General features: G+C 39.5%; 2 protein-coding genes across 3 annotated transcripts; one reads left to right on the top strand and one right to left on the bottom strand.

Moving 5' to 3' along the window:
- Positions 1 to 806: 806 nt before the first annotated feature.
- cebpz (CCAAT enhancer binding protein zeta) lies at positions 807 to 10,394 on the bottom strand. 2 transcript variants are annotated; one of them, XM_067571765.1, is made up of 17 exons: positions 10,109 to 10,394; positions 7,777 to 9,272; positions 7,235 to 7,466; positions 6,869 to 7,034; positions 6,658 to 6,746; positions 5,936 to 5,989; positions 5,597 to 5,699; positions 5,333 to 5,392; positions 4,509 to 4,575; positions 3,972 to 4,078; positions 3,629 to 3,689; positions 2,941 to 3,128; positions 2,774 to 2,809; positions 2,464 to 2,562; positions 2,219 to 2,289; positions 1,462 to 1,543; positions 807 to 1,379 (listed from the first exon to the last, which is right to left on the bottom strand). In XM_067571765.1, exons 1-17 carry the CDS (start codon positions 10,307 to 10,309, stop codon positions 1,219 to 1,221), a joined length of 3,273 nt encoding a protein of 1,090 aa, XP_067427866.1. In that variant the 5' UTR covers positions 10,310 to 10,394; the 3' UTR covers positions 807 to 1,218. The 2 variants fall into 2 exon arrangements, with proteins under 2 accessions (XP_067427866.1, XP_067427867.1); XM_067571766.1 differs by having other exon boundaries at positions 2,464 to 2,559.
- A 454-nt stretch (positions 10,395 to 10,848) lies between these two features.
- ndufaf7 (NADH:ubiquinone oxidoreductase complex assembly factor 7) lies at positions 10,849 to 25,039 on the top strand. Its single transcript, XM_067571774.1, has 10 exons — positions 10,849 to 11,250; positions 11,897 to 12,057; positions 12,580 to 12,660; positions 13,207 to 13,317; positions 13,820 to 14,033; positions 15,604 to 15,662; positions 16,290 to 16,403; positions 19,367 to 19,510; positions 21,602 to 21,775; positions 24,439 to 25,039. The coding sequence occupies exons 1-10, from the start codon at positions 11,172 to 11,174 to the stop codon at positions 24,658 to 24,660; spliced, it is 1,359 nt and encodes a 452-aa protein (XP_067427875.1). The 5' UTR covers positions 10,849 to 11,171; the 3' UTR covers positions 24,661 to 25,039.
- The last annotated feature ends 301 nt before the right edge of the window (positions 25,040 to 25,340 follow it).

Below are 25,340 nucleotides of genomic sequence, written 5' to 3'. Positions count from 1 at the left end.
CATGTCTCAGCTCCTCCCAGCGAGGACGGAGGAATTTAATTCACCAAAAGGGACGTCCTCACTCACTGCAGCCTTATTTTGAGGAGACGACAATGACGCACAACATCTACACTGTCAAATATGAAGAAGTCAGCTATCAATATGTAGAAATTATTAAGGAACAGTTTAAAGAGTTAATTAGCTGTACATGAATTTTAAGCTTAAACTTTAAACTATTCCTTAATAATTTCTACATAGTGATAGCTGGAAGGAAAACAGCTGATAACTGCTCCAATGTTTTATCATTTGATTATAGATCTACAGCAGCGTCTGTCTGTCACACAATAAAACACAAATAGACAATTTAAACCTGTTAATTACTGAAAGAACAGAACTGACATAAAGAAGCAATAAAAAGAGTTTGTGTTTATGTAAAAACTAAAAGAATATCAGCCAATACATTATCAGCTTTTTGTTTTTTACTCTCAAAAATCAATATTAGATTAAAACATATTGTGTTGTTTGGATTCAATTTCCAACAGTTAAAACTTGTGCAGTTTTATTTTGGGAACACGACTAACAAATTTGAATCATACTTGACAATTATGATGGAAACTGATGAAAAATATATTAGTGACCTTTCAGCCTTCAGTTAAAACAGCTGCCTGATGTCTGAACCATGTACGTACTTAACCTGACATGATAAAGATTTTTAAAAATCTAAAATAAGCAGAAACAGATTAAGTGTGTTTCATTGGTCAGAACTAATATGGGCGTGTTTATCTGTTATTTATGTACATTTCTACTGTAAACAAACTGAAACAGCATCAGAAAACAACAACTTTAATTTCTGTTGATATATTTACCTTCATAACACAGAAGCAGTATGAATAATATTACAGAGTTAAAGCAGATTCAAGAAAATCTGTTGCTTCTGTGTTCAATTGCAGACAAAAACGTGTTACCATAGCAACATAATGTCCTGTATAACAAAGTCTTTTTAATTTTACAAAAAACTAAACATGGCTTCTCTTCAGATCATGTCGTCATTTGATCCCGTTAAGTTTTCATCAGCTGACTGGATCTGAAAACCAGTTTCTGCTCTGTTTCCTCCCAGTTTACTACCAGTCCAACGAGTGGGCGGGCGTCTACGGCATCCGAGAGAGAGACCACGAAGCCTGGGCGGCCAAACAGGAGTGAAGGTGTCCGTCAGTTACAGTCCACAACAACACACAGCAGCTACTTCTTCTTCTTCTTGTTCCCGAACATCTTGCTTCCTGTCCTGGCTCGGCCCAACATCTTCTTCTTGTTGAACATGGTCTTCTTCCTGCGCAGCGTCTTAACGTCGCGGTCTTGGATCCAGTCGTCACGCTGAGACTCCCACTTGATCTGCTTCAGGCCTGCGGGGGGACAGGAAGTGTTAGGAAGACAAGGAGAGGACGTCTGCATCACATCATCAGGTGTCGTTCAGGTGTCTCTTACCTGCTTTGTCTCTGTTGTTCATGGCGTTCAGTCCGATGTTGTCAAACTTAGAGCCGGCGTTCTCATCCAGCAGGGAACCAAACTGAAAAACACCAAACAATTTTTAACTGAAACAGGAAATTTTCAATCCAACACACTGTGTTTTATGTTATATGGTGAAAACCTTTTATCTCCAACATATCAACTTTTCTAACTTTTCTGGAAGAACACAAAATGAGCCTCGTTTAGGCTAAACGTCAGTGAACTTTGGTATCAGAAGGTTTTATGAGTTTACAAGGTTGAAAAACTGTATCAACCCAACAAGAGCTGAAACAGTTAGTTGATTAATCAATTAATCTGCAACTGTTGACAATCAATTAATCATTTGAGTTATTTTTGCAAGAAATTCACTGGTTACAGCTTCTCAAATATAAAGATTTGCAACTTTTTTGTGTATATGATGTAAAATGAATATCTGTGTGTTTTGGACTGAAAACAGAGTGATTGAGATGTTTTGACATTTTTTATAGAGCTGCAATGATCAGTAAACTAATCAATTAGTTGATTGGCAGGTAATTAAATCACCAACAAAACGTAAAAACATTCTTGTTCCAGCTTCTGAAAATGTGAGTATTTTCTGGTTCCTTCAGTCCTCTGTGACAGTAAACTGAATGTCTTTGAGTTGTGGACTGTTGGTCGAGACAAGACGAGACATTTGAGGACGTCATCTTGGTTTTGAGAAACGGGGATCAACTTTTTTTTTTTTCCATCATCTCACCTCCTCAGCAGAAGCAAACACGGCAGCGTCTTTGTTTCCTTTCGTCTTCTTCTTCTTCGTCTGTTTTGAACCTGTGAGCAGGAGCAGCCATCAATAAAACAACTTTAAAATGAGTCGATCAACAGTCTGCAGCTCAAACATCACAGTTTTTAAAGCGGAGGAAAACTCACACTTTATATACTTTACTAAATAAAAACAGGACAAATGAAGGCAGATAAAAAGAGAAAGTTCAACTCAGCATTAACCTAAAGATCCAGAGAAGTCCAGCTCCTCTGAGGATTTTCTCTTCCCCTTCTTGGTACGAGGAGTGATATCTGGAGCTTCCATCTCTTCATCTGAATCTGACACAGAAAAAGTTGAATTCATAATCTTATGTAATAGAAACAAGATATTAATATATTATGATGTCTTTAAGGATTTAATAAAGTTGACGTCATTTTTGTAATTTACTGTTTTTTTTAAAGTTCATTTTTTTGGACAATATTAGATAATAAAGTGTGTTTGATCCACTCTGAGTAACAGGATGAAAAACTGTGATGAAGGTTTGTAACTCACCACCAAACGCAGCATCGTCATCCTCCAGCTCTGGAACTGAAACAAGACAAAAAAAATAAATAAAGCGATGCAGGAACAAATCTGTCAGTAACACATCTGATTAACACATGAACCATAAACAAACACAAGTCCACAGTGAACATCAAATCACTTTTTATGTTCCTTACTCTCATCATCGTCGTCTCCGCCCCCGTCAAGGTCCATGAACGTCCCTCCTTCATCTTCCAGCTCATCTCCGAAGTCTTCCTCGTCCATGCTGCCCAGAGACACCTCCTCATCGTCCAGGTCGTCCATGTCCGAGTCGTCCGAGTCTGAGTCCTCCGCGTCTTTCTTACCTTTTTTACTCTTCACATTACTGAAGAAACATCGAGGGGAAACAGGACAGGAAGAAGCTTAAATCAAGCTGAGGTCAATAAATCGATACATAGACTGAAAATTTAACTTTAAACAGTTAATAATAAAACAAAGATGGAAGTCTGTCAGCAGAAATGCAGAGAGCACACCGCTTTTCTTAAATCTTAACCAGTAGTGGAGTAAAAAATAAAATTTGTCTTGCAGGTGGCACCAGAGGAAAGCTCTGTCAATCAAAATAGTTTATCCTCTGTACGGTGGCCATTTAAGGACATCTCAGCTCTAGAAATATTAACCTGTTAATGGCGCCAGGATCACAAAGTTATAAGAGTTTATTTTCTGGGAATCATGAATGTTTGAACACAGTTTGGTGGCGGTCCAGCTGAGTTGAGTTGTGAAAGATTTATATATATGAAAAAAAAAACCCTTTAATTTGTGGAACAGAGTACAAACTAACCGTTTCAGGTAGTAAAACATAAAAAAACTGATTATTTATCTGCTCACCCTGCAAAGTCCAGATCATCATCTGCCAAATCAGTGAAGTACGAGTCTCCCTCACAGGAATCTGTTCAAACACAGTCAGATAAAGTTAGAAAGTCACAGAAACTTTTATTCGTTATTATGATTTCTGTATTATTTAATAGAACTACTATTTAAAAAATATCAAGTTAAATGCACATTACTTCTGTAATTACCTGTTTTATACTTTTAAATTTGAAGTGTATTACTATTAATTATATATTTTTTTACTTTAATGTTGGTTTATCTTATTAAAAACAAATACAACGTCAATAGATTCTATTGATCTCTGTAGTTCAACCTGAAAAATAAAAAAAATCAGACTCACCGAGTATTTTCTCAAACTCGTCATCGTCCACGTCCTCCACGCTCTCGTCATCGCCGTCTGTTCGCGGCCGACGAAGCTGCTTCTCCTGCTGACGTTTCTTGAAGAAGCTGTAGAGAGTCGAGGAGATAAATAACATCACAAACTGCCTCAAACCACTTACAGGAGACAACATTTTGTCCAAAATAGGAGTTAATCGGTGACAAAACACAGGAAGGATGCAACGGTTTGATAAAGCAAGAGATTGTATTGATTATTAATTAAAAATTTTCATATTAGGTGTAAATCTCAGCAAGTCAAACATAAGACTTTTTAAATTTTACTTGGAATGGATTTTAAATCTATTTCAAAAACAAAAATGAAACTTGTAAAAATGTGCAAAAATTAGGTAAAAATGGGTTTTTGGGCAGCAAAAGAGCAGAAAACCAGTTGAAATAAGTCGTCTGTTCTCCTGATATCTACAAAGATGCATGTTGCTCCTCTCATTTTAATCTGAGAAAGAAAAGCTACATTTCTTCTGTAAAAAGGTTTCCGACTCACCGATGGAAGAAGATTTCATCCACAGGGATCTGACTCTCTTCTTTAGACAGAAACTCCTCACAGTTCACTGAGAGAGAAAAAAGAAGTGTTGATTTCACTGATTCAGCGACTGAATGAAGAGATGAAAACACAGAAGTGACTACAGATGGGTCAGTTGAGTTGATGAATGTCTTCAACTTCCAATTTTATTTAGTTTTTGAGCTCATACGTGATCAATGTGAGTTTTGTAGGACAATCTAATATTAAGCCAAATTTCTGAGTCTTTATAATGTTGTACTGTATCTATTAGATTTCCATTGAGAGTACAGATCGGAGAAGAAAACATCAAAGGTTTGTGTGCTCGTATAATTCATGCATTTTTGTCTTTTTGGAGTTTAGAACAAGCTTTGAAATAATAAAAGAGGTTAGTTAGAGTTAGTTCCTTAAAATAAATACTTCCAGCAGATATCCATGGAGTCATTTATAGCTGAAAAGGTTTCATGTTGATGCGTTTTGTTGCGAGTGTAAGGTTTTAAAAAACAGGACGGTATCATCAGCGTAAATGTTGACATTGCTTTGCGCAGTAGGAACGCAATCATTTATGTATGGAGTAAATAACAGGGGGCCTAGTATCGATCCCTGTGGGACACCTTTATCAACATTTTGAGGGCTTGATTGAACCTGTCAGCTGCAATGGTTTATGAGACAAAGTGTTATTGGAGGCCTTTTAAGTAGCAATAAAATCTGTAATCCATTTCTTCAAAACAACAAAAAACAAGTTCAAGATCTCTTCAGTTTCTTTTTGATACCTTTAAACAGATGTTGGTATCAATCAGGAAACTCACCTGGTAGAGAGTTGAGAGGTAATCTCTGTTTGGGCATCAGAGCGGCAGCATCTGTGTTTTCTGGGAAATAAAGTTAGAGCTGAAATTAAGATTTTTCCGAGCCACACACTTCTTGATTTAATTACTGGATTTGTAGATTTTACTCAGTTAATATGATTCCAGGTTTGAATGTGTCTCATGGGTTTCCCACCACTGGGATCAGCATAAAGATACTTGATAAAACTAAGAATCAGTAATGAAATATGTAAAGTCTGTGTTTATTACGTTTTCCCTTTAGTTGTTTGGGGTTTCTGAAGACGAATCGATCCAAGAACCGGATGAGGGTGAAGTCCTGCAGAGGGTCACCGGAGTACTGGATGAAGTCTCCCTGTGGAAAACAAAACAAACGTTTGTTTAAGATAGAAGATGATACAAAACTGACTGCAGATATTAGCATGAAAAGGGTTCTTCTACTTCCTGATGACCTAAAAACTGAGAAAACAGTCAGACTAACGTTATAAAAATACTTAAACAAGTGTCGTAGATACAAACTTTACAGATAAAGATGCTGTTTATATGTAATAAGATGATTTGACTTCAAGTTAAAGAGATGTGAAGTTTTACCTGCAGGATAGTTTTTGCAAACAGTGACACTGACGGGTGGAAGTGCAGAGCGAGCTGCAGAGAAACAAACAGATGAAACATAAAAGAGATTCAACAGTTTAGATGCTTTTGCATTAAAACAAAGACAACTACAGTCAATCTTCCTTTACAGTTTCCAGTGTAGTCAATAGTACTGACTTCCTTTTATGGTAATTGAACTGTTTTTGGTGGAAAAATCAGAAAAGTATTATTTAATACTTATCTTTATATGTCTTAGGCTTAAGAGATCTTTGGAGCAGGTCTTTACCCAATATTAAAGGCCATATTATATTTTTTTATAATTTTAACCAGTGATAGTCAATATAAATCTGCTGATTTACTTTTTAATTTAATTTAGTTAATAATAAAATGATCTTTCATACATTTAAACAGACAAAAATATGAAAATACAATTCTGAATACAATTTCCAGCCACATTTATTTATGGTTACTTAATTAAAATGAAAAATAAGTAAAAATTTAAAGTATTCAACCTTTTTAAACCAAATTATACTGCTTGTAAGTTTGTCATGGGACAATTCTTAACTGAAACCAGAGATTTATGATGATTTATGTCATATGAATATGTATACAATATTTATTTTAAGCACACCTAAAAGGACCAATGTCTAGGATTTAGTGACATCTAGTGGTAAGATTGCAGATTGCTACCATCTGTTTATTTTGGTTTGTTTGTTTCTCACCCTCTGTAGTTCCCATAAGGTTGTGTGGTCAGCGCCGCAGAATAACGGGTTTCTGTGCAGCGGGTCGTAGATCTGTCGGCTCTTCCCTCCTGGTGACACAGGAAGTCAAACTCTTCAATATTCAACCACAACAACAACAACAAAGAAAAACCCTGATCTGTTCCTGATACATCAGAACTTTGACTGAAGAGAAACAAATCAGAAGACAGACCTTCCAGGTTCTGGTGATGTACCCATGATGCCGTGGGTTTGACCTCCTGTGCCTCTGCACTCGCTCCTTCCTCCAGTTTGTCAGCATCCACAAAACGCTCCTCTTCGTCATCATCTTCGTCATCATTTTCCTCAGCAAGATCTTTGAACTCCTCCTCCTCCCCGTCCTGAGTGAACAGAAAGACGTTTAAAATCAAACCTTAAAACTGTAAAACCATGAAATGTTATTTTTTAAAATCTGCTATTCAACCAGATTTTATGTGTTATTGATTTTTGTCTATTTGGATTTTAATCTATTTTTAATGTATGAAAATATATAAGAAAAGCACAAACACTTAAGCTTATCATTATCAGCTTGCTCTCTCACCCCCTGCTCCTGCAGCAGCATCCTGAGGCTCGGTTTGGCCTTCATGACCTCCGACACCAGGAAGAGCGCTCCGCAGGCGAAGCTGGCGTTCTGCTCGGCGCTGACCTGCAGCAGACGCTTCACGAAGGCTTTGACCCGCCGCAGCACGATGTCGGCCTTCAGGGACTTGTACAGCAGGTTGAGGAACATGCTCTGTCTGGAGGACGACGACAGCCCGGGGTCCAGCAACTTCCTGCAGAGAAGAAGAAGACTTTACATCATTTCTCTTCATTGGAGCTACATGATGTTTGTTTAGAGGAAATATTCAAAACCACGACTCAAATGGAAATATTCTAGCTCACTTGTGCATCATTTAATTAAAATTCCACCAAATTCAGCCTGTCACATTTGGTATCTTTGGGAACTTTGGGATCTTTATATGAATTAAAATGTAAGTTTTGTAGGTTTGAATACAGTTTAGCTGCACAGCTGAGTTTACACCTGTCTAGTCTTTGTTAAAACAACAGTCAGGAGCCCAAATGAACATTTAAACATGTTTTTACCTGTACAGAGCGACGTAGTATCGGTCAGAGACGCTCTGCTGGGAGTCCATCACCTGGAACAGCAGCATGAGCGCCTGCACGGCCGTGTTGAACTTCACCAGATGAACCACTTTGAACAGCGTGTCCAGCTGCTCCTTCACCTTCTCGTCCCCGGCGCCGGCGTAGGGATACGCCCTGTTCACGCCCGACAGCAGAGCGCTCAGCATCTTCGACTCGATGTCCTTCTTCTTCACGCAGGCGCGGAAAAACGAGAAGTAGATGGTGATGAGCTTCGCCGCGAGCTCGGTCTCGTCGTGGCTCAGCATCACCTGGCTGAGGAAGCAGACGGCGTAGTACTGTGCCTTCGGGCTGATGTTGGGCCGGAACATGAGCCGCTCCACCTCGCAGCACACCACCGCCTTCATGTTGGGGTGTTTGTGCAGCAGCGTCTCCAGCAGGTACGATGCTTTAGCCGCCGTCTTGTACTCGGGGTCGCCCAGCTTGTTGACAACCTGGATGAGCAGCGCCCTCTCCTGCTCCGGTCGGCTGCACAGCAGCTCGTGAGCGGTGGCGAGCGCCTTCGCTTTGGTGGCTGCCACCGTGTCGTGAGCCACAGAGTCAAGAGCCACCACGAACTCAGCCACGTGGTGTTTCAGCTGGTGCTCGAAGTACCAGAGGATGAGGCGGCGGTCACGAGCGTCGCGGTTGCCGCTGGCCCGCTCCTCCAGCTGGTCGAACGGGTGCTGAGCGAAGGGACGGAGCTTTCTGTTTTCCGGCAGCAGGTCAGACAGCAGCAGCTCTCGCAGCGTGTCCAGAGCCATCAGACCCATACGCCGGCTGCCCTTCTTCTTCACCATGGACACCAGGTTCTCCACGTGCTCCACCATGTGCACCGGAGCGTCCTGGATCAAGAGCGTCATGGCCGCCATCCTGTCAGCCAGCACGCCGGAGGAGACCACCGTCTTCATCCAGCCGGAGTTGGCTCCTTTCTGCAGACTCTTCTTGCTCTTGTAGAGCTCGACTTCGGCCTCAAACAGCCGCTGGGCGAGCGCCTTGTACTGGGAGACCAGTGAGGGATCCTGCGTTTCCGTCGAGCCCTCGGTGGTGTATTCCAGGTCGAACCATTTCCCTCCGGGTTTGATCAGCAGGATCTGCCGCTGCTGGAACTCAAACACGTTCGCATTCTGTTTCGCCTTTTTCCCAGCGGCAACCTGAGCGTCTTTAATCTTCTTCTCCTTCTTCTTGTCCTCTACTTGCGGCTGGTTGGTAACTTTCTGCTGAGAGTTGGAGGCTTTCTCCTCTGCTTTCTTCGCTGTGGCCTTTTTACTTTCCTTCTCGGCAGCGTCGTCGCCCTCAGGCTCGTCTGCGATGACCTGCTGTCCAGCAAACGCTCGAATGCCCAGTTTGGTGATGAATTTCTCCAGCTCGCCCTCCTCCAGGTCGTCTATGGCTCCTTGCTTCCCTCCGTCCACGAGCTCGTTGGAGTCATTCAGGGTGGCGAGGAGGACATAGTCGGACTGCAGACAGACAAGAGAAGAAGAAAAGCATAAGAAAAGACTACATGTTGTTCTAAATTACAGAACATATCAGTAGTGATTTACAGGAGTAATAGTTGGATGTAACAACTCTAGAACTGAAAGAGAACATAAGGTTTGGACAGTAATTCAGTATAATTGTATGATGTTGTTTCCTACTATCATAAAACTTTGGCTCATTACTGTTTGAACTTTTTCAATATTAGTATTGATTAAATACCTGCATTTCAGTGCTGACACCAAAAAAATACTTTGAGAAATACAAATGTTTCTTCAAATTCCTTCCTTTTATAAAAGAAATCAAAATTCTCAAATCAAGTCTCAAAACTTAATGTCATTATTTCTTTTATCAAAAATATATTTTTTCCTGTTATGAAAACAGTTTCCGATTAATTTAATAGTTGGCAACTAATCCATTAATTGTTGCAGCTCTATTGTAAACTGACCTTTGGCCCTGGGAAATGGTGGTGGGCATTTTTAGATTATTTTTGACATTTTACAAGTTAAAATATTCAATCAGATAATAAAATAATCCGCACATTGATCGTTTTAAATCCTCTAGTTGAAACCATAGTCGTGTTGACATTTTTAAGAGTGAAAACATTCATATTGGAAACTACATCACCAGTTAAAATTCATTTTAAATGAAAGACAGTGAAGATGAGGACAGTTTACACTAACATTACACACGTTTAAGAGAAATATAGTTAATACATATTTCTACCAGCCTAAAAAAATACACTCCAGTAATGTTAAAAAAAGGTCTGTAAGATAAGTTTATGTTTGTTAATTTAACCCATAATCCTGCAGTAACTCACCTGTGTTCCTCCCAGCCGTAAAACCTCCTCCAGACTGAACTCTTCTTCTTCTTTCTTCGCTCTGTCTTCACCTTCATCAGCTGCTGAATCTTCATCTTCCTCGCCGCCGCTCTTTTCAGCCTCTGGCTCATCATCTGCAGGCTGAAATGTCACTTTGTTGGTCGCTTTGGACTTTTTACGGTGCTTGTTTTTCGCTGCCATGCTGCTGCGAGCATGAGGAGAAGACGTGACCCGGACGTGAAAGTGACGTCAACACGGCGTTTCCGTAATTAAGTAATACTAATACAAATTTAGTGTTTATTTATTTTTATTTATGATTTTCAAATGAGATTTTAGCAGGGATATTTATGTAAATGGTTACTGTCGTTTTGTTCATTTTTTTATGTCCATGTTGTAAATCCTGAAAACACACAGGCAAGAGTTCAGAGGTCTTTCCCGTCCAATCACAATCACTCTCCCAACTACGTCATCGAAGACCGCCCAATCAGAGAGTTTGTTGTCCCCGAGGCACGTCAAGTTTGCCTTTGTGAGACAGGAAATACAAGAAATTTTGTTTTCAAGATAATGTAAATGTCTGTGAAAGGGAACAGAAGCAAAAATCTATTGCGGACAGTGACAAACTCCTAATAATTATGTAGTTTTACTGTAGTAGGATTTTTCATGCGGGAATTTTACATGTAATGGACTATTTTTACATTGCTGATTTGTATTAGCCGGATGTTATATCATTCTTTGCTGCTAACTTGTCGTTCCTCACTAGCATCCGTTAGCTTTAGCGTTCCGCTTTCCCACAAGGACTCTGCAGTTTTTAGCCACTGTAGAAGGTAGACAAACATAAATGAACTCATGTATATTTTAATATTTTGTACCCGAAGCTGAAACATTATTTCAAGCTGTTTGTCTTTTGGCTGTTGACGCGCTTTTAGCTAATTAGCCAGTTAGCCATTATTCCTGCTGGGGGAGAAAGTTGGTCCATGAGGTTAAAATAAATTGAAGCGACTTCGACAAATAATGAGACGTAACTGAGTGTTATAACAGGTAGCTCCGTTTCATAGGCAGCAGGATGAGGGCTTTACTTCTTGGTAAAACACAACAGTTGGTTAGTAGAGTCTTCAATCATCCTGTCAGACCTTCAGCAGCAGGTGAGGTTGATGAACAAACACACATCACGTATTAAGCATAAAATGCCAAATATTTTCTGGTTGCAGATTTTTTTAAAATGTGACGATTTGAAGCTTTTGTGTGTCATACAGCGCATGATAGAAAACTTGAATATCTTTGGGTTTTTTGATTGTTGATCAGACAAAAAAAGGCATCTGACGTTGTTTAAGAAGTTATAACAGGCAGTTTTCACTATTTTCACCATTTCAGGAAATGTCATTAAAATTAATTTGACTAAAGACACCACACAACCTTAAAAAGCCACTTTTAATTAAAGTTTTTGCTCAGGAGAGACAGTTGCAGAGAACAATTATTCATTTATCAAAATAGTTGCAGGTTAATTTGACTAATTGTTGCAGCTTCGGTTCAGTTTGAATTGGAATTCAATCCAAAAATGCAATTTCACCGATGTAATCCAACTCCAACATTCAAATTCAGAAGTTAAGCTTAGTAAAATATCTAATTCAGAGCTGAAGTCGAACTCATAAAGTGAAATTCAGATACAACATACAACCCCAGCAAGTCACTAACTGGAGGAACACATCACACGTTACCTTGTGTTTTTGTGTGAAATGTGTCTTTATGTTCTTCGATTTTAAAATCTTTCTTTCATGCTTGTGTTGACAGTGCGATGGCGAGCAGCTCAGGCCAGACTCTTGTGCAGCTCTTCACCAGACGAGGAAAAGCCTCGACCCTCCATGCTGCGACACCTGACCTCTAAAATTAAAGCCACAGGTCCGATTCCGGTGGCGGAGTACATGAGGGAGGTGCTCACCAACCCTGTGACGGTACGTGACGACCGCTCGCCCCGAATCTGTCGCTGTCAGACCGCCTGCTGCTGAGTCTTGTAGTTTAAAATCCTGAATTTAATTCTTGGAATCTTAAAAAAAACTCGCTTAGTTTTATTTTATAGTAAAGATGAAACGGACAAATTGTTGAATAATTCAACACATAGTGCACTTCAGCATCAACCCGGAATCACCATAACAACCACTGACTACACCTTAGCAACCATCAAGACTCACCGTAAAAGTCGCCTTAAAGACCCCAGATCTGCCATAGCAACCACCTAGAAACGCCATAGCAACCATTCTTCAAGCGTTCAGATTCAAAGTTCAAACATTTGTCTTAACAGAGCTCGTAAAAGCCACTAATTTATCACAGTCTTTCATTAGTAAAATCCCTTTTTTGGCCTTTATTTATATGAATGATACTTTTGATTTTATGAACTGTTGTTTCTGCTGCTGCTGGTCACAGCTTTCATTGTCGTTCATTATCCGTCACTCAGACTGATTTGTTTTCTCTCGCAGGGTTATTATGTGAAGAACAACATGCTGGGGCCTGACGGAGATTTCATCACATCACCAGAAATCAGTCAGATCTTCGGAGAGGTGAGTCTGGTCACCTTCAGATACATGGCTGGAGCGTGTTAAAGTGTTTTATTTTACAGGATGTACCCACTCAAGCCACCGCATTTACATCTAGTTCAACACATCTTTTTATAACGTTACACTCACATAGTGCTAAAGGTGTTTCAATATCAGCTGTTTCACCTTCAATATAAATAACCTGAACATTGAAATGCTGGAAAAGTTACACTTTAAAACTAGGTCTTTACTGTTGAAAACATTATATAAAATATATTTCCGCTTTTGAAAAAGTCACATTTTTGTATCACAGCTTATTCAAATTAAAATTTTAATTAGTTTCATTTTTGCAGATTGATTAATTGGTTAATCACGTCCGTATTTGAGCTCTAATTATATACATATTAGCCAATTACATCCTGAAAATCACCAAAAAGTTCAGATGAGTGCCAGAAAATAATTTTATGTATCAGGCACATTTCTACTCAGTTATAAGAAAACTTGAGGCAGCATCTCTGACATCTCCTCCTGCTGTTTGTCGTTTGTTGGTGTGGTTTGTTTTTCCTGCAGCTGCTCGGTATCTGGATCATCAGTGAGTGGATGGGAGCAGGTGGCCCCAAACAGCTGCAGCTGGTCGAGCTTGGACCTGGGAAAGGATCGCTGGCCGCTGACGTCCTCCGAGTATGAACTTCTACTGTTAGAGCAGCAGAACTTCACATAAAAAGAGAAACATTTAAAGTTACAGTAAAGGAATGATTATAAAGTTGTATGGGATATTCAGTCATGTAGCTCTAATATTTCTCCAGCAGGAGGAGCTATTTACTGGTTCTGTTTTAACAACTTTTCAAAGTAAAGTTACAAATCTAAATGAATAAAACAAGTCAAATAAAAATTGAACGAGAAGATTACTTTTTACACATTTGTTCAGTTTGTTGTATTTATTGTATATCACATCATACTGTATGTTTACGTAAAATCCTGCTGTGATCTTACTGTTGCTGCTGCTCACTAAAGGCACCACGTGTTCAAACATAAACAATATTCTAATCCTGGTGTGTTTGAGTTGATTAACTTTATTATCCTCAAGGAGAAATATCTTGAAACATCTGTGTAATACAGTAGTGATGTACTTAGTGCCTCCTCCTCAGTCAGAGTCATGTGTGTTGTGTTTTTTTCTCTGCAGGTGTTCAGTCAGCTGCAGTCGGTGCTGAGCGGGGCCTCCATGTCGCTCCACCTGGTCGAGGTGAGTCCGGCGCTGAGTCGCATCCAGGCCCAGAATCTGACCGGGACCCGCAACCAGGAGGCAGACAGCGAGGACGAGCCGGTTTACCGCCGCGGGGAAACCTCCACCGGGCTGCCGGTGTCCTGGTACCGCCGCTTAGACGACGTCCCTGCAGGTACTGTCCTGCGTCTTATATCTGTGCTTCAAACTTTACTTTTTAAAAATCTGTTCAGCACTTTAAGCTGCATTTTGTGTATGAAATGTGCTATATGAATAAAGTTTATTATTAACACTATATTATTATTACACAGCTGCAGGTGATTGGTTTGGGTTAAAAAGCTGCAGGGAAATCTGTACTTTGTGGTGATTAGGGCTGTAACTAACAATTTAATCTATCAATCTGTTGATTATTGATTAGTTGTTATTGCATAAAATGTCAGAAAATGGTTCCCAAAGCCTGAGGTGACTGTCATAGAAAAGACTGAAGAAAATATTCACACGTCAGAAGCTGAAATCAGAGAATTTGGAATTTTTTCTTAAAAAATGATTCAAATCGATTATTAAAATAGATTAATTTAATAGTTGGCAACTAATCAATTCATTGATTAATCGTTGCAGCTCTAGTGGCGATGTTGTTCTTATCAGGGTGGAAAAACACATGAAACCCAGATTATTATTAGTTAACTATTAATGCAACAACTGTAAATGCTACATGTGCTACTAGATCTGCAGCTAACACTGACGAAAACATCTGAAAACATCGCTGCCTAATCAAACAGTACGTTTTCTGACTGTCTGATGTTCTCAGCCCCAAACCCACCGGCTCCTTCTGAAGATGTAAACAGGGCTTGATAAAATAATTAAACGCTAATTAAACGCTTAAATGATCTTTGCATTTGCACCTTAACTCAGTAAACGTGCGCTACAGTAGATGTCATGTGTGTGCAGCGTTTACTTGTTGTTAACGGTTCAGTTAGAGCTGCATAATGTGTAAAATGTTGACTTTGTGGAAATCAGGTTATTACAACGTGCACAAAAAGCTTATTTTAAGCTAACGTAGGTGATATCTGCTATATCAGCTGTCTTGAGTCACGACAGTCTGTAAACCGTAACGTGAATATTTACAGTCTGAGGACCTGCAGCGGTTTACAGGACTGTCGTGACTCAGGATGATCGGACTGTGTTTGTTAACGAGATATTATCTCTGATTAAGAGATGTGAAGCCGCGGAAGGCGACTGAACAGCTTTTGGATTTTACTGAAACGTGTTGACAATTCATCCTGTAATGTTCAAGGAAACCACAGTGTTCCTCACTTGTTGAATGTAGAAGAAATTTAAGTTCACGGGAGAAACTGAGAAGCTCTTAATTCAATATTAGAGCAATCTCTGGAAAAATCTTTAAAAGCGACTGACAATTATAGAAATTCATTTTTAAAAATGGCTAAAAGATTTCCCTAAACAGCTGGGCACTGTAGTTTTTAACAAACGCTACTCAAACAGGAGGATAATAGTGCATTTTTAGAGGACTATTTTCAGCGGCGGATTAATCTACATTTGGTGCTCTAGTGAGTATTTCTGGCAGCAGAACCGTGTATCCTACTTGTAGGTAGATATATTCATTACAAGAAAAATATGAAATATCACCAGACTTACTTATTTTATGTCTCTCATGTTAATAATTGAAAGTAAGAGATGTCTTCTCTTCTTTTAAGTGATTATCTTAAAGCCAGTTTCTCTTCTTACAGGATTCAGCATCTTTCTGGCTCATGAGTTCTTCGACGCTCTGCCGATCCACAAATTCCAGGTAACTTTTCAAAACCACAATCTGTAGAGTTTTTATTTAATTACATTGATTTCTTTCAGTCTTTCTCCATAGAACAATGACAGATTCTTGCAGTCTGTGTGTTGTTTTCCTCAGGTTGTCGTGGCTCCCTACTAGTTATTGATGCTGCCACTAGATGGCACCAAAGTGACATAAAATCTTTGCTGTTCTAACAGCAAGTAGAGAAATATGAAGATGACAAATCAACCAAACAGTCTGAGTGATGAAAGGCTGCATTTGTAGATTCAGTTTGAGTTTCTGAGCTGGAGGATTTGAGGAGATCTCGTTGGTGTCTTTTCATCTCATCATCATACAAGTGATATTTTTAAAGCTTGTTCTGCTTTGTTGCACATAAAATTAAGTTTAGATTTAAACTCTTGAGATAAACAGGCAGTTATTAAAATGTTTATCATGGTTCCTCCTGTTTTTAACTTGTTTGTGTATGAATCAATATGAAGGAAACCCTTCAAACTGATAAATGTTCTGACAACAATATTTTCAGGCATTTTTTCTCTGGTGTTATGGAGACTTTAGTGTTGTTTTAACCTGCAGCGCCCTCATACAAAGCTGTTTATTTAGGGTGTTTGTTTGTTTGTTTGTTTGGGGTAGAGGACAGAGAAAGGCTGGAGGGAGGTGATGGTGGACATCGACCCAGAGAAGCCGGACCAGCTGAGGTTTGTGGTGGCGCCGTCTTCCACTCTGGCCTCCTCCACGCTGGTACAGGTCAGTAGCAGAGCAGCTGCAGTCATGTGACACATTATCTTATGGACGTTGTAATGGTGTTGCATGATGTTCCTCAGCACTTAATGGACCTCTTACATTGTTTCAAAGGTCAGGGATGAACTTTTCAACCTCAATTTTTAAGCCAACATGCACAAGAAGGCACTCTACTGGCGCCCCCGCAGGCTGTGATGTTTATTACACCCAACATGATGAAAGTGTAGCTGAGCAACAAGGAAACTTTCTATTAATATTTGTAGAAATATTTCAGCTAACAATATTATTCCTCACTTTAATTAAAGTTTTCCTGCACAAGTCACAACATGAAGGAAACTTTTTTTTGTACGGTGAACTAGCAGAGGGAAAACATCCCGACAGAGTTGAGTTTATTTATTAGTACACATAAAGAAACCCCAAAATATCATAACAAATTTAAGGATTATGTTGATGAGATTGAAAAAAAACCAAATAAAACAATGAGTGAAATTCTAAATTTATCAATAAAGAGACAAAAAACAAACTATAACTTCACTAGGTTGATTTGCTACATATCACAACCTCTTGACATTATACTAAAGTTGTTTACAATGTAGTACAAAGTCAAGAGGTTGTGATATGTAGCACAACAAGCTAGCGAAGAACCGCGTTCCCGCACATGCTCAGTGGCGTCTGCCTTACACAGAACTACTCTCCTGAGACTGTAAACATGATCGCTGTTATTAGTCTTTGGAATAAGATATATCAGGCTTTGATACACACAATATTTGTTAGTAGATCAATTCATTGTTGGTTTGAATCCAAACATGAGATTTGTTGACAAGAAGAAAAATATAGAAAATCACCAGCTTTATCCTTTAATATTAAGCTTTATTTCCATATTTTCTCCTCATGTTTTGAAATTGACCTTTTCTAAAAAATAAATATGTGAATGATGACAAAAAGAAATTCTATTCATATTATTTTTTCTATTCATATTATACTCATATATTCATATTTGCACTGTCTTAAAGCTGCGTCAACAGTGTAGATGGAAATAATTTCATTGAAATACAACTGAATGTCCTTGAAAACAAGAAAGGAAGGTTCACTCCTTTCTACAAAACAGCAAATAAAAATGTTGGGACTTTTTAAGGCTTTAATCTAACTATGAGAGTTTATTATTTGTACTTTAAAGTACAGAATGTACTTGAGGAGATCTTTATTCTTCGTGGAAATGAACTCTTAGAAGTTTGTTTTATAGCCTCCATCTGGTTTTTATTGCCCACATCTATACCATCTATATGTTCGCAGCCTGTTTGATTTGGCCTCTCTGGCTCGGTTCAGACACTTTGAGCATCCTGCCAGAGGCCTGACATCATCATCATCATCAGTCTGTTTGGATGAAGAACCTGCTTTTAAATCCAGTTCGAGGGCTGGAGCTCAGTGTCTGCTTCAAACCAGACTGAAACCACAAAACAGTAGAAAATACAGTAGGGTTTTAAGAAAGGAAGGATTAATTTCTCATTGAGGTCGTCTGTGTTTGTCAGATTCAAACAAAGGTTCGAGGATGTGATGTGGTAAATGTAAAGGAGTGAAAACTTAATCCAGAAACTGTTCAGCAGCTGTTGGTGATTTTGAACTTTACATTTCTGGTTCTGTTTAGGTGTTTGTTGTTTGTTTCTGAGTCAAACATGCAGCAGGTCGACATATTTCCAGCAGCTGCTGCAGTTTGTTTTAGTGTCAGTCTCTCAGAATCAAAGAGGCTCCTTCTTTTTCAAATAATACAAATCATCAGAGAAGAAGAAACACAGCAGCAGGGTGCTTTAACGACCAGGAGCCGAATTCACAAAACATCCTAAAATTAAAGGAGCTTTTCAGTGGCCAAGTTAGGGGCGGTCAGTCATGACTTAAAGAGGACGTTTCATACACATTTCTAGCTCTATATTTATATTCTGGGGCTCTACTGGAATATCTTTACATGATTTCCAGTTAAAAAGTCCTTATTTATCTTCTACAGGTCCTTTATGCAGCCCCTCAGTTCAGCCTCTGTCTGAAACAGGCCGTTTCAGCTCCTGTCTCTTTAAGACCCGCCTCCTGATGAGACCACTCTGTTCTGATTGGTCCGGCTCCAGAGGCCACGTAAACAAATAGTAGCAGCAAGATTTGACTTGTTTTTCTTGTTCTTTTTACTTGAAATGGAAACTTTTCAAATACATCCGCACATGTTCAAGCGGAAATACGCAAGTGGACGATATGAACAATCTTAGCAAGAAAGGCTAACAGACGAACGATCAGATGTCATCACGAGGAGGAAGTAGAGGTAACGTTGTAAACAAAGTGTTCAAAGCAGGTTGAAGTCCTGACTCTTGAGTTACAGAAAGCATTTTTACATATAACACTTTTGCTTTCACTGAGACCTGCTCACTATCACTCAGCCGTAATTTGGAAAAATACAACGATAACATAGCCGCTGAGTTAATGAGGATCCAAACAGCTCCACCGACGAATCAAAACAGTCCAATAACACCAGAGATGACCTTTACTCAGCTCTCCACTACAGTGACATTTCATCACTCATGATCTTGATAATCTAGTAATCTGTGACCGTTTTGAGTCATTTTTAAAGAATAAAAATATAAAAATGATCTGGTTCCAGATTTAAAAAAGTGAATATTTTTTGGTTTCTTTTGTCCCCTATGATAATAAACGAGTTACCAAAGCCCAAGATTTGTTTGGTCAAATGCAGAAAAAAAATAACATGCAGATGATGTTTTTTGATGACATTTAATCTAATTGACACATCAATAATTTTTGTTTTCAAATATGAAATCTAAATCACCTTAAAAGATCGGACACCTGAATAAGTGTGTTGAACCTCCACAGCAGGTCGACGTCTCCAGCAGAGATGACTTGAGAGTGAAGTGATTTATTATTGATTAAGTGTGTGTGTGTGTGTGTGTGTGTGTGTGTGTGTGTGTGTGTGGCAGGCAGATGAAAGGCGGCATCATGTGGAGGTGTGTGCAGAAGGAGGCGTCATCGTCCAGCAGCTGGCCCGGCGGATCACAGAGGACGGAGGAGCGGCGCTGATCGCCGACTACGGCCACGATGGAACCAAGACGGACACGTTCAGAGTATGACGGACACTTTAAATATTCATTAAGTGTGTGAGTTTTAAATATGTTTTAATGTTTTTTTTTTTGTTTGTTTGTTTTTTAAATAGGTTAATACAGATCTTTTCCTCATTTTCAGACGAATAAAAATGCACATCTGTCCAGTTACTTTTCAACCTGTAAACTTTGGTCACTATGTGTTTAAAGGTCTTCCACACAATAATTTTATACTCAGATTAAAGCTGAGATTTGGCACTTTAATGTAGTATCCATTATTTTATTTTAAATTGAATGTGCTGAAACACAGAGCCGGAAGAACAAAACATGTAACTGTCCAAATACTTCCTGTCTGGACTGTATTTCATTTATATCAACTGACAATATTTAGCAAAAAACACATCACAGTTTTACATTTTTTAACCGAATTTTCTCTTTACAGATTAGAAATTTGCAAACACAGTATGTAAAATGAAGTTTCAGTTTAGGTCGGTTGGTATTCTTTAATTTTAGCTTTTTAGAGGACGTCATATCGGGCTGCACGATGTATCGTTTCAGCATCAACATCACTATGTGCAATAGTCACATTACAGGAAGTACGGCAAAGTGACTCAAACACTTCATTTTACAACTTTTTTTGCTGCTTGATACAAAAAGAAAACTCACAAGGTTCTCATTTCCCATGACTGATCTACAAGAGAAGTCCGATATCACATAATTTAGTCTGATTTTAAGGATTCTTGGATACACAGAGTTCAATCAGTCCCCATTGTGCTCTGTCAGGTTGCACTTCATCAATTTATCCAAACAACCAAAGCAGCTCATTTTCAGGTTTTGGTGTTTGATAAACTGATCAAATGAACCCGTTCACCAGAACACATAGCGACCCGATCGCTGTGCATGCAGAGTCTGTGTATCACCTGCCTGTAAACACGCAGGCGACGCCGCTACTGTCACAGATAACGTCGCCTGCGTTCAGTCACGTGAGGCGGATTTTTAAGGTGCGTGTATTCCGTTATCAGCGGCACCTCTTCTCAATGCTGGTTAAAAGTTAAAAAACTACTGTCATGGGGCTGGTCTGTGCCCTAACGTAAGAAACACTTAAAAACCTGCAGCATCCAGATCCATCTGAGCTTAGATCTTGCCGACATATAGATAAATCTGGTTTTTGCTTGATTTTGAAAGTTTTACCATCCTCACCTGCGCTGGGAGGCCTGTTTATCTTCTACCATGCAGATTAAGCATTTGAACATCGTTAGAAATGTTGGATCACATGTAAATAACACAGCTGCGACACATTTGTAAAGCTTATCGAGAAACGTGGTGTTTTTTCCGACGTGAAACCAAAAGATGAGGAGTCTGCGGAGGGCTGAACCAAGTGTGGTAGAAGTAGTTGTTTTGTTAGAAGAGGATAAACTTTTAAAGTACTCAAATGAAAATTATGATTGTTAATTGTATGTCTTTACATAAATAACACATTGCATGCATCTGGTGAAATTTCCTGTTTTTATATTGCACAGTGTCAGTTTTTTCCAATATGGTGCAGCCTTAATGTCATAATATTTCATAATGAATGTAATGTTAAATATAATAAATTACTACATATAGTAAAACATGAAAAATATGAGTACATTTAGGACAGTTGGGACATTTTGTTCGTTCCTCTCTTCAGTTATAGTTTAAGGAAACAGATGTAGGAAGCAGCAGACTGAAGGGAAACCGCTGTCCAACGGCCCGCTGCTCCTCTTCCTCCGCTGCTTCTCTGATACTGTTAACATATTTATTTTCTCAACTTTAACAACATCATTTAAAATAAGTTTTGTTGGAAGTAGACTGTTTTGAATTCCCCGAGACGGGTGAAAATACATTTTAAGGAGGTTTCCACTTCAGTATTTCCAATTTCTTGATGTTAAATATAATCATGTGAACATGTGATGCCCATAAAGCTGTTTTCAGTGATGTGATGGCACTTTAATCACATATTTTCTTTCTGTTTGAGGGTTTCGTGGATCAGAGAACTGAAGCCGACAGCAGATTGATGGGGAAACTGTTGAAACCATGAGAGAACAAACCGAAGCTCAACTGCATTTTTTTTTATATTTCTTTTGAAATCAGGGCTTTAAAGGTCACCAGCTCCATGACGTCCTGGCGTCACCCGGCTCGGCCGACCTCACCGCTGACGTTGACTTCAGCTACCTGCGGAGGGTGGCTGGAGGGGGCGTGGCCTGTCTGGGACCTGTCAGTCAAAGGACGTTCCTGAAGAACATGGGCATCGACACCCGGCTACAGGTGAGCCTGATCCTCCTCTCACGGATAGCAGAAGGATTAATAACAGCAACGACAGTGATGAGCGTCTTTTTATTGTCAGCTATTATCACAGTTTTTACTCTTTTATTAGTTATTTCTCCACACATTTCTCTGTTTTGTGTCTTCAGGTTATGCTAGCCCATTGTTGCTAACTTTGGAGCTAACCCCCTTTACTTTTTCAGCATTTGAGGAAACAACAGACGTGGCTTTTTTAGCATTTATTAACCGACACACTGTAGTCTGTACTGTACATTTACTGCCAGACTGACAACTTACTACTAACCTTTCCTCTGCTCCGCTCGCATCCACCGTCACTTCTCATGTTCTCGCTCTTTCCCCGCTAACTACGCAAACATACTCCTTAACGGAGCCACGCGACCAGTGGTTTCCCAGGCAACGACACAGACGTTGACTCACGTACCGGAACAGCGCTGCACAGAGACTCCCAAACGCTATATCCATTCATTCGGATATTAAATATAAAAAATATATATATTTTGGCCTGGCGGGGGTTGTCGTTGTGTCATTGTGGAGAAACACAGATTCAGTAAACGTTCAGTACGTTCAGTAAACGTTGAGAACAGTTAGACCCAGCGGTCTCCGTTAGGTTGGGCGAGTTCAAAGTTGTGAAAACAACGGGGGTGTTTTGAATACACCCCCGTTGTTTTCACAGGTAATTTGTTAGTCTGTCCCCCCCGCCGCAGGAAATAATGGTTTAATCCTGGAAAGCTGTTGATGTAGCACTTCTCTCCTTATGAAAATAACACGGAGATTATTCGACCAATGAGAATTTAGTCGGACGAGAGCATATCGACCAACTAGTCGACCAGTCGACCAGCAGATTACAGCCCTAATTTCTTCACATGGCCATACAGCGAGGTGAGGCAAGTTTATTTGTATGGCACATTTCAACAACAAGGCAATTCAAAGTGCTTTACATAGAGGATAAAAGGCATCAAAACAGAATATAAAAGCAACACAAGTAAAAAGACATAAAAACAATTAAAAAGTGTTAAAATTTGAAAATAAAAAGAAGCTAAAAAAAGGGGAATAAGACAGATAAAACAAGAGAATAGAAGTTACAGTGCAGAAAACAGAAGCGTCCTCAGCTGTGATTTAAAGGAACTGAGAGTTGCAGCAGACCTGCAGTTTTCTTGGAGTTTGTTCCAGATATGTGGAGCATAAAAACTGCCTCTCCATGTTTAGTTTTGACTCTGGAGACAGAAAGCAGACCTGCTCCCAGATGACCTGAGAGGTCTAGATGGTTTCATAATGTAGCAGCAGTGAGAAAAAATAAATATAATCTAATTCAATCAAATGTTCCGAGACAATATTGGATGACTGGATTTGAGGCCACTATCAGTATTTTAAAGGTTTAAAAAAAATTCCAGTAACGATATTTTTGGAAATAGTAATTTCTTGCTCCGCTCAAAAATGTGTTTTTCTCTTTGTTCCTTCAGTTGGATGTTTGAGCTTCGCTTGATGTATGTGCAGAGTTTGTTTTCACATTCATCTGCAGGAGGAGGAAAGTTTCTCTGAGCTCATCGAAAATCCAATTTTAATTTGGATAATCATGATTTGTGACATCACAACTACTTCGGAGCCAATCATGGTCCAATATTCAACTTACAGTAGTGTGATGTGGAAACTTGACACCTCCAGTGCACAAACACTGAGAATGGACTTAAGAAATGAAAAATATTTACATATTCATAGATGCTGCATTTCTAATGAGAGAGAAGGTGTAGATGTCACTTTAAGGATTTTAAATTGGTCATTTTTTGTAGAAAAAAATCATATCAGACACACATTATTGTTCTAAGCAGAGTATTTTTTTGTATTTCTGGAGGAAATCTTTGAAGAATTGTGACCAAGAGACGTACTGAGCGAGACATTTTATAGTAATGGAGACGTGGTTTTAAAGGAAAATTCTGGTATATTTCAAGCTGGTGTATTTCCCATGTAGGTCATGCTCACTTTCATTCGCCTGCTCCATTACATTCAGGGAAACGAGAACTTGTTATACGCATAACAATGTATATCGGGCCATTTGTGACCATTATGGCTGACTGCCCAGAGTCACAAAGGCCACATTTAATCCAAATATGCCACGAATACAGTGAATTTTCCTTTATCTTTTTTTTTTTTTTTTTTGTCCACTTGGAGGCAGATGAACTCCTCAACAAGCTGAAAACACAGATTCTGATAAGTCGTGTTTCCGTCCAACTGATGAATCTCCACCAACTCTTGAGAAAAATATCTGGCTCTTCAGCTGTTAAATGTTCCGCTTTCTTCTCCAGCCTGTTGCTAACTGTGTCTGTCTGCTGTTTGGTGCTGAGCAGGTAGTTTACGGCAGGTTTTTAGAGCTTTTTCTCTAAAAACAGCTGCCTGCTGCAGACAAAAACATTGCTGAGAGTGAAGCAAACAGTGAAGTGTGCCATTAAAACAAAACAATGAGCTGAAAGACCCTAAAAAGCTCTGTAGAGTTGGTGATAGTAATGTGGGTTTATTACTATAAGTGACACCTTTCACATTACATGGAGTCATTTGATCCATTGTAAATATAAAAATATAGATTAGTGGAGCTTTAACGTTCTCTGAAACATGTTCCAGACGTTTGAAGTAGATCCTTTGGTTCTCTGCAGGTTCTGCTGAGGAACTGCAGCGACCCGTCCACCAGGAAGCAGCTGATCAGCAGCTACGACATGCTGACGAACCCGGCCAAGATGGGCGAGCGCTTCCACTTCTTCAGCCTGCTGCACCCGAGCCGCCTCGCCAAACCTAAGACATCAGAGGGGCTGAAGCTGGAGAAGAAGAGCCCGGCGCCGCTGCCTGTGGCCGGATTCGCCGAGCTCAGCTTCTCCTGAGGCGTTTTTAACTGTCCAGAGACCGTTAACAGGTCAGCAACAGATCAGAAAAGTCTGGAGATGATCTGATCCTTCCTGTAGAGGTTTGGGAGCTTAGAGAGACATTACAGGTTATCTGAGAGATTCTTGAAGCTCCGTCATTTGCAGATACTTTGACTCGGAGGATCATGTTCATGGGACGATGGTGTTTTTACAGCTGATATAAAAAAACACCCAGTATTCATGCAGGAAGATGACACAGTGTCTGTAATTTAGAGAAAAAGAAGAAATTTGCTGTATTGTACCAGATTATATGTTCAGCATGAAGTGAACTAAATGTAAAGTTTCTCTTTAGACGTTTTAATGTAAAAATCCAAGAAAATAAAAATATTTTTTGACATTTATTGTTTAATTGGTGACATACAAAGTTGCCTAACAAGGTGAAAATGTAAACACGTTGATCCTTAAAACTCAGAGCGTGCTGACACCTGATATCTGGCGAGGTCAGAGGTCATCTGGAGGCAGGAGGATCTCTTTCCTCTCCGCTACGCCGACGCTCGGCCGGCTGCCCGCAGCCACATCTTGAAGCAGTTAGCTGAGCTCAGAGTTGTGCAGCAGCCATTCACAACGAGCCCGTCGCTCCGCCGGTAGCAATTAAAAGATTCAGTTACACATGTGGGGTGGGGCGGAAGGGGTCACCG

Source organism: Thunnus thynnus, chromosome 18, assembly GCF_963924715.1.
Source record: "Thunnus thynnus chromosome 18, fThuThy2.1, whole genome shotgun sequence".
In the NCBI taxonomy this organism is placed as follows: domain Eukaryota; kingdom Metazoa; phylum Chordata; class Actinopteri; order Scombriformes; family Scombridae; genus Thunnus; species Thunnus thynnus.
Note: the sequence above shows the minus strand (reverse complement) of the source record. Positions and strands in the feature narration are given on the sequence as shown.